This window comes from Mizuhopecten yessoensis, unplaced genomic scaffold (assembly GCF_002113885.1).
Source record: "Mizuhopecten yessoensis strain PY_sf001 unplaced genomic scaffold, ASM211388v2 hete_36193526, whole genome shotgun sequence".
Classification (NCBI taxonomy): Eukaryota; Metazoa; Mollusca; class Bivalvia; order Pectinida; family Pectinidae; genus Mizuhopecten; species Mizuhopecten yessoensis.
In genome coordinates this window covers 1-9582 of record NW_018485804.1, presented here as the reverse complement: position 1 = coordinate 9582, position 9582 = coordinate 1, and the positions used below count along the sequence as shown (strand labels likewise).

Genomic DNA, 9582 nt, shown 5'->3' with positions numbered 1-9582 from the left:
TTGACTTGTGTTCCATTGTTTAAAAAAGAACATTGGTATAGTAATGCAACGTCTTTTTGTTGATTATAAAGTCAATCATTGTTTTGTAGACCATGACTGTTGCTGAAAATGAAAACGAGATAGCATCGCCTTTTGTTTTCTACGACAAAGACGATAAGCCCACTGGTGGTCGTGTCGTTTCGACAAGTCAGCCTTGGCGCTGGGAATGTCGAAAATACATAATGGAGGACGTGTACGCCTCCCAACGTGCGGATGTGTATCTACTTGCTGTATTACCAGTTCACGAAGCTGCAAACACACCAAACGGATGTGGTGACCTCAACCCTGACCAGGTTGTTTTTACAGAAGCAGTTTCTTACGGAGTTGATATCATCAACAATAACACGGCAATTCTTCCCGGTCTTTCCCTCGGTTACATCATGATCGACAGTTGTTCCTTTGCCGACCGTACGATATTTCAAATAGATCAGATGTATAGTGCAAATACAGAGAAAGGAATTGATTTTCATGTAGCGTCCCAAATGTTTGGAGCTGTCGGCTTCACTCGTTATAACGAATACGCACCTTTGGCAGGTTATCTACATAGTAAAGGTCTACTAACGATTAGCGCAACAGCATCCGACTCCGAATTCAGCAACAAAGAAATATATCCTGACTTTATGAGAATGGTGCCAGACCAACGGGAGGAAATAAACGTGATGTTTCAAATACTTAAACTCCTTGGAGTCAAGTACATAGGGATTTTGCATACCGATGTACATCCCAATGACGTAAGCGCTATTGAAGCAATGGAGGCAGCCAACGCTTTTGATATGTCAGTCGTCTACATAGTGCGAATAACGGAGGAAGTCGGTCAAAACGATTCAGATATGGACTACTTAGTTGAAACATTTATTGAAAGAAATCTTAATTCAACGACCGTATTGATGACATTTGCCGAGGCTAGGGAATTAGTGCCATTGTTTAGAGCGATGAGGAGACGACATGTTGAAAAAGTTATCTGGATTGGTGGTAATTCGTGGTTCACTACTTTACACGTCGACGATTTACTACCATTTGCTAAACTGTTACCCTGGGCGTTCGTGGTAGGAATTGCAACATATCCTGTCCCATCGTTCAACCGACAACTTACTCAAATGCAAAGCAACAACCCTACCAAAGGTATTTATATGGATGAGCTTTTGAATCTCATGTCAACGTGCCAGAACCAAACTGACAAAGACGAGACTGACAATATTTGTAACAAGTTATATTCCGACATGTTTAGTCACAACGATGCTTACCTTATCATTGATTCCATAAAGGCACTTGCTGCAGGTTTGGATGAGATTATACATAATAAATGTCCTTTAGGAGACTTCTGTGCAGATGCAAAGAGTCATTTAGCAAGTCGACTTCGGAACAATATACTCCAATATCACTTCTCGGGTTCAACTGGAAAGAATATCCGTTTTGATAGCAAAGGAAATGGACCAGCATCATTTGGAATCCACCGGGTTGTCTTTGATGAAGAGCAAATTAGCATTGAATACCAGAATGTAATGTAGCATTTCGTTTTTGTTTTTATTTCAACAGTCGTGTTTAATTTCTTCCAACCAGTTGTTCGCTATATTTTCAACTTATTACAACTAATTCTTACAAAAGACTATTAATTGAAACATGTCAATCTACACATTGTATGCAATATCTCATCTTTTGAATATTATATACTTGCTCGAAAGGTTTCTTTTTTATGTAAGTCAATAAGTCGTGTTAACATTTTGGTAGCTACATGAGTTCAACTGTCGACTCAAATGGGTTTTTTTTTATCAATATGCTTATTCTGAATAGTTGTGTATTGATGCTAAGCTATATTTCCCTATGTTACTTGAAACTGTTACTTAGATTTGCAAACAATATTTTTATTATATTTTTAAACATCACCTGAATTTTCCAACGATAAGACAATCGGCATTGAAAATGTATGCATAAGAAACACATTCTTTAGAGCTATCCAAATTAATTTTATAGTGTTATTGTTTATTCAGGTTGGTGCCTTTGAGGACGGCTCGCTCAGTGTATCCAGTGATCTTTCGATTTTGTCGTTAAATATAAGGAAATCAGACTGCAGCTCTGATACATGTGCACATGTGCCACCTGAGATTTTCGGTAAACCCTACGTGTACATAGACGGTGATCCAATGTTGTACGGCTTTGTGAAGCTCTTTCAACGCGAAAACGATGACACGTGTTCCGGGCGAGTAAACAATAATGGGTATCAAGCAATGGAATCGATGGTTTGGGGTGTAACTGTCATCAACAACAGCACCACTTTGCTACCAAATGTGAAGCTTGGTTTAGCTGTATTCCCCACCTGTGGTGTCGCCACAAAGACAAAAAATATCGTACAAAGTGTTCTGTTACCAAACTTAGTACTGCCTACAAAAAGACTACGTCCAAATACAACCATTCTTGGGATCGTCGGAGGCGAAGCCGTAGGAGAGGCTATCTCTATTGAAACGGCAACGCGTGCAGTAGATGTCGAAATACCAGTTGTAAGTATGTGTAATACGGATTGTTATTTAGGACTATCATAGGTTTGAATGACCCATCATAAGAGTAAATCTGGCCAATCAGCACAATGAAACCATGTATGGAAACGCTATAATTTTGTATGGCCTATCAACACATATGATTGTGAATCAGACATTGTGATGATACCAGGTGTTGAATTTTATGAGTTTGCAACTAAACGTCATCATTCAGTTCTTGACGTCTTTCCATCACTGTTGTTTGGTTCAAGTTTTTGGGAAGCAAATTTAATATTAATAAGGGTACCAATAAATGATGTTTGCCGAAAAGACAATTATAGAATAGAATATTAACAATAAAAGATATATAATTAAGGCAATTTCATATATACGTGTGGTATTGATAATGTGAACTATGTACATGTAGGTTATAATAGCCCATCAACACAGTACGCTCATGCAGTTTCATACGTTAGACTTAATGGCATAGCATTATAGTGAAAATTTACCACGCCACACGATAGTCTTAGCTGTCCGTCATCAGTTTAACATAAACCAAACACATTATCTTCAAAGCGTCACACTATGATAATAATAGTCCGTCAACAAAATGAAATGATACAGATCTTAATTCAAATCGTGCAGGACCACACGGTAGTCCTAACAACTTATCATCAAAGTAAATATTAATCATTGTCACACATTAGTTAGTTGGCGATTGGGCTTTTGTGATCGGAGGGGGAGGGGGGCACAGGGCCCTGATATTATAATAAATGCATGCAAACAGCAAATTCTAGTATTTCGATGCCCAAAAGAAGGGAACAAAGAACAATTCCCTCAATGATCTTGGGCCTTAGCATAAGATGTATTTGTACGATTATATGGTGGGGTACAGCTGACCATTTCTCCAAATCTATAGGAGTGCATCAGATGATAATGCGACAAAACTTAAGTTTTCGATTGGGATTCAAGCTCCATGGAAAACGCCATGGAAAATCAGGAATGTTTTCCCTTTATCATTATCACCGATTTTTTTTCTTTCCAGATAATATCGTCGCGGGCTGATGTAAGCGACGGCCAACCACATCCACGTCTGTTCAGAACGGTGCTCTCTCCATTTGCAGAAATGGACTATATTCTGGAACTAAGCTTGCAGTTACGATGGACTTACATCCATGTAGTTTACGATCCTTTTATGGAAAGCGTTGTCAAATATCTGGGAGATATATTTAAAGCAAATGGAATATGTATAGCAAGCCGAAATATATTGGAAAAATCAGCCTCGTCTGAAGTAACGCGGTCTATACTGGTCAACATGACGGAAGTAGAGGGCGCTACTGCAGTTATTCTCGTTATGCCACCAAATAACGCTAAGCAAGTACTAACGGTGGCACGAGTATTATATCTGTTAGGAAGGCTATTCTTCGTGCTCCCGTTTGAAGTGTATGACTTGGAGAGCTATCTATCAGAACAAGACATAGGTACGATTCAAAATATTCTTTAAGTTATTATATACCATTATACATAGATTCGAATTCAGTTCTTTTTCTAATGAATACATGGTTTGAAATATTACGGTTAATGATAAACACTCCTCACCGATTATGTAATCTTAAATTAACCAGTACTCTTCCAAAGTTTTAAATGCGTCATTAAAGGGGCTTTACGCACATGCCATTTTGTTTTAACAGCAGTTTAGACAATTTGGATATCTAACATTTTGACCCTGACCATCACCGATGAGACCTAGTAGGATGACACTGCTGTATGATGAAGGGTTATTCATTTTTGTCATACTGTTTTAATTACCAAATTGTCAAGGTGCAATTACCTGTGTCTGTGTTACGTTCAACTTTCCTGCTTGGCTCGTGTTATTGTCTTTATGTCACGCAGAACCAAAGGTTGTTTGCCGTTATAGGGAATTAGAATATTTAGACATTATTGAATAGCATTGCATCAAAGTATTTACGCAACAAATAGTCTGATTAAGAGGTTCAGAAAGACAGAAACCTTTATTAGCCATGTATTATTAAAATATCTAACATCTCTTTTTTTCAGGCGTGCTTTCGACCCGCAAAGATGTTCAAATAAATGACCAATTCATGAACTACTTTTTAAGCCTTAACATTAAAGACAAAGCAAATGATCCTTGGTTTGCTAATTTTTGGCAGCAATCAAACGCCTGCAATTTGCGGTTATCTAACACCTATGCCAAAGATTGCTCGAATTCAGAACGTCTGTCTAGAAGTAACGTCATTCCAAGTCCATCCATCAACGGCATCTTGGATTCAGTCTTCTCCTTGGGGCATGCACTCCATGGTCTACTGAGAGAATGCAAAACGGATAAGTACGAGTGCATTAAAGGAGACCGAGCTATATTTTACAATAACATAGAACGGTATCTCAGTGCAGTGAACTTCACGTCACCGGGAGGTACACCGTTTAAGTTCCGGGACAAAAACACCGCTTCCACAGCTCTGATAGTAACAAATGTTCAGAAGAGTCCTGACGGAGGAATCCGACTAGTAGACGTAAGTCTGATCGTTTTAATTATCAAGCAATTGCTCAACTTAAAATGTGTTTCTCTCCATTTTATTTGTTTAAATGTTGAGGAAGAACTACATGCATTTCTCTTCAAACCCCGGCATACTATTTTGTATTCCCATTTTATTTTAATAGATACGTTTAACCATTGGTTATCTCAATAAACTATATAAGCCAATGCTTTTAATATTTTATTGATGGCTTTTTTGAGTTTATTTGATAATTGATTTGACTTGAAAAACGGGTTCATACTGCAATATAATAGTAGGCATACACAAATATTATGCAATGTTTCTTTTTATAGGTTGGTAATTTTGAAAGCGGAAAGCTTACACTTGATATGAGGAAATTGAGTTTCTATAGAAATGGGTTACGTGTCATGCCTGCCTCTGATTGTCTTGGCGACTGCCGGATCTGCTTGGAACCCGATTTTGTGAATGCGTATGACGCTCGAGTGACGTCATTACGATCAGCTGGCCCTATTCTGGAACATAAGTTTTTTACTGCTCTTGGTGTTATAGATATTCTCCTGATCTTCATTTCATTTATGTTTATTACAATAGCCTCCTACTTTCTATGTAAGTTTTACAAACATAAAGTGTTTAACATCTGTGCTGATGCTGATACTGGAATTCTGATTGGCTGTTCAATTATGACGTTATCTAGCTGCTGCCATCTCTTCTCACAAACCAAACTGATGTGTACTTTACAGGTCGCTGCTCCAGGTAAGGGAAATGTATTACAGTTTGACATCTTCTTAAAGAATTTCCTCAAACTCAATTGATTGCTCAATTTCCTTAACGAGTGAATGATATTTCGACAAATCATTTTACAGAGAACAATTTAAAAACAAAAATAATGGTTACCCGTTAAAGGCTTAATAAAAGTCTCCTAATAATTATTGTATTAAACCGAATTCAAAAACCTCAAAATATTGGAAAGGCACTCGGCTGTGTTTCAAAATTAACCTACCTTTTACAACAAGACTGCAATGGATCATTTTATCTAACAACTTATGCAAAAACAACTGCTAAGAAAAGAGGGCTATGAATTTCAAGCCTGGAAAATTACACCAATATTCTATTTGTATTCTGATGAACACATAAATTCCCGACAAATGATGCTTTGTTGTCATGAAACTGACGTACGTTAATCTTTATTATTTATCTATTGTCCGAAAATGCTTCTATTACTACTATTTGTATTTGGCTTAAAACCTAGAGGCTTTGTTTTGTTATTGTGCTGTTCGAGTGATGTCTTTGAGGGGTGCCCTAGAGCTAGCAGGTGTAATTGTTTATTCGAGTAAAGTCCCTGATGTTATCCCATGACGCAGCAGCTGTTATTTGTCAAATGTGATGATCGTGTTATTTTTGTTTATATTTAGTCATCATCAGGCAAACGAAGATGAAAGGTTCATAGTATAAAGTGGCAATGCTTTGAATTAATTTTAACAATATATGGTTAGAGGGAAATAACTCTGATAAATATGATGCATACAGAAATATTAAATCATGCAGGTGACGTTTCAATGCATTGTCACAAGCGCATAAAACTTACATGTGATTGACGTTTGGGGGCAAAGGTTAAATCATCAAAAAAACGAACGATGGCTATTTTGATTTGGTTGTTACCCTCAAGTTGTATCTGTTCTCCCTAATGTGTGTTAGTGGGTCATCTCTTGACGGCAACACACTAATATGTGTGACCATATCAGACATTGTACATGTAAGGGATCAACTGTCGTAACCAAATTAAATAGAGTGGATACGACACCTGTACATATTAGACAGAGATTTGCATGACGTTAACATATAAGTGAAATTACAACATATGTGACCTGATGTACCAGTGTCGGAAAGATATATTAATGTTACTTATGAATAACAATATTATATAGAGATTACATTGCACCTGCTTGAACTGTAGATAAAGGGTACAGGGGTGCGGTCATTATCTGATGATGTCATTTTGTGGTAATATTATGATACAGTGTTGTTCGTAAAGTCGACAAGGTTAACTGTATGTCAAAACTATGATGGTATTGCTTATGTCGGCTGTTTGATCAAGCAAAATATCTATTTGTACATACGTAGCTGAAAAGCAATTTCCGTATCCGTGCCTGGACAGTTACAAAATGTAAATTCTAGGACTAAGTTTTGTCGACTTATAATAAGGATATTGTTATTAAAGTACCTTAAGAAGTCGATTGTGTAAATTAACTCAAAAGTAGAACATCACCACTTGAATACACAGGCAAAATTTATTGAGGTACAATTTACCTGAAAAAGACATGAATTTCATGTCAAATTTAAATTAAAGTCAATTTCACACGAAATTTCTTTCAGGCCAATTTTAGGCCGGTTGAATTATATAAGTGTACTGATCTGTGTCATCTTTCAAACAATGATTTTATCTATGATGCGCCATAAACCTAGGTCTATATAGAGGTTTTGAAAGTTAACAGTCTTTCATATTTTTTTTCAAATATATCATACACCTTAAAAAATACTCTTGTTGGTTCAGTGGCATGTTTCAACTTCAGGTGACGACAACTAGATGCAATTTTATAATTGTTAAATACTTTCTTCTTAATGTGAATGTTTTCGGTCTAATTTCTTACAAAGTAACTCTCTACTCTCCATTTCAATTGTTGCCTACCTAGTCCAAAGGACAGACTTGTGAGCTAAAGATGCTGTACAGTGGCATCCGTCTGTCCGTCCATCAACATTTTTTTGTCTTGAATGACTTTTAATAAAAATGTTTTGTTATGATTGCTTGAATATCCAAGCGATCTTTTTTGTTTTTGTTAACAAGAAAATATTGCAAACCATTAAATGAAAAAAGTAATTTCGTACAAACTGGATGATCACTGCTATGTAAGCACACATAAGTGATGACGACAGATGCAATAACTGAACAATCGTTAATGCGGAATTCTATAGTTCTGTAAACGCCGCTGTCCTGATAAGGCTTCATCTGAAAACAAATGATCACTGTGACATGTCGACAAATGCTTCAACAATGAATAATACTTCGATTCGATCATACGTCAATATAAGTATACGGTTGATTGATGGCAATAGCATAACTATATCTGCCTATATATTTCATTTTATAATGTTATTGTTGTTGCAGAAAAAGGCGAATATTATTTATAGTATATTTGGTTAGCTTATAAGAAATATATTCACTATAAATCGTCCAAATAGTGAAACCTGCCACTTATTTATAAAACCACTTGCCGATATCAACCATTTTAAAATACCCCAAAGATGTTTGTTTTTTTCATTATGATCTGCTTAGTAAGTCTTATTGTGATTACGTTATTAACTCTTTCCCATAAGAGGTCATTATAAATATATATCACTGTACATCTTTTTAATAAGTTGAATATTTGTGACACAAACTAGCCGATTTTGGAGTAATATTGATATATTTTTATTGACTGTGATTTGAATCATGATTTTCTTTTTTTTCACATGTATATAGCTAATTTATTAATTTTCAGCTCTTTCATACGCCATAAGCAATGCTTCTCTGATCGTGAAAATCAACAAGACAGTATGTTTACGTTCGTATCTTGGCCTGCAACAGAGCCGTGTACCGCGATGGGATTTTGCTCTGACTTACATACCGTTGCTATTGGTTCCCACAATAATTGCGTTCTTCAAGTGGATGCAGAGTGACGTCATCAATATCAGTTCGACTGTTCCTGGCATACGGGAAATTTCTAATGTGGACGAAGTGACCATCACTTGGCGTTGCAGTTTTGATAAGTACGTGCAATCTTTGTTTTTCTGTTGGTCTTAGTTTTGTGTCACAAATGTATTGAAAACAGTTAATTATGATAAAGTGTATCACCTTACAAGCAATAATGGAGGAGAAAAGTTCAATTTCGGAGCTTTGTTTTGGTCCATTAGCACTCTGTCTTGTATAATGAAGATCAAGGAATTTCTAAAAGAGTGTTTTTTAAGGTACAGAGTTTTTTCCGTGAACATTTGATCATCATTCATTTTGATACTGTGCATTTACAGGTCGTTGGTAGCAAAATTGGTTTACTGTAGGATTATCAGTTTCAGACCTTATAAGATCCCGAGTTCAAAACCCTAAAATATATCTATAGAATGCATCGGGAGATGTGTTTGATTAGATTTCATCTGAAGCCACATAAACAAAGATTTCCTTATAGCTCCTTATGTTAAGATCTATTATATTGTATGAATTAAATATGAAGATATTACCTAATTATTCAGTCTCCTTAGTAATGCCCTGTAAACATACACGTGTCTGGTCATTTTCCTCTCTGTATATGATCCATTAAATTCTCAATTTTTTTTTAATTAATTTTTACAAAATTGTGCTTTAGCATATTCGAATAAAAACAAGAAATGGCTAAAATTATTTTTTATCACAAGAAGTGAACCTATCATGAAGGATGATCACACGCTTGTTGTTGACAAAAGCTGTTCACTGATTAAGTTGTCTCGTTTGTTTTTAATTCCGTCTTTGCGTATTGCAGAGTTATCTT

The 9582-nt window shown here is 36.1% G+C and overlaps 1 protein-coding gene across 1 annotated transcript; it reads left to right on the top strand.

The window, feature by feature from the left end:
- Positions 1-221: 221 nt before the first annotated feature.
- LOC110444952 (metabotropic glutamate receptor 5-like) lies at positions 222-8830 on the top strand (the record flags this gene model as incomplete). The annotated part of the gene is made up of 6 exons (XM_021489303.1): positions 222-1538; positions 2028-2534; positions 3556-3991; positions 4569-5041; positions 5359-5779; positions 8563-8830. Coding segments are annotated over exons 1-6 (3422 nt in total), but the record flags the coding sequence as incomplete, so codon positions are not given.
- Positions 8831-9582: the final 752 nt, after the last annotated feature.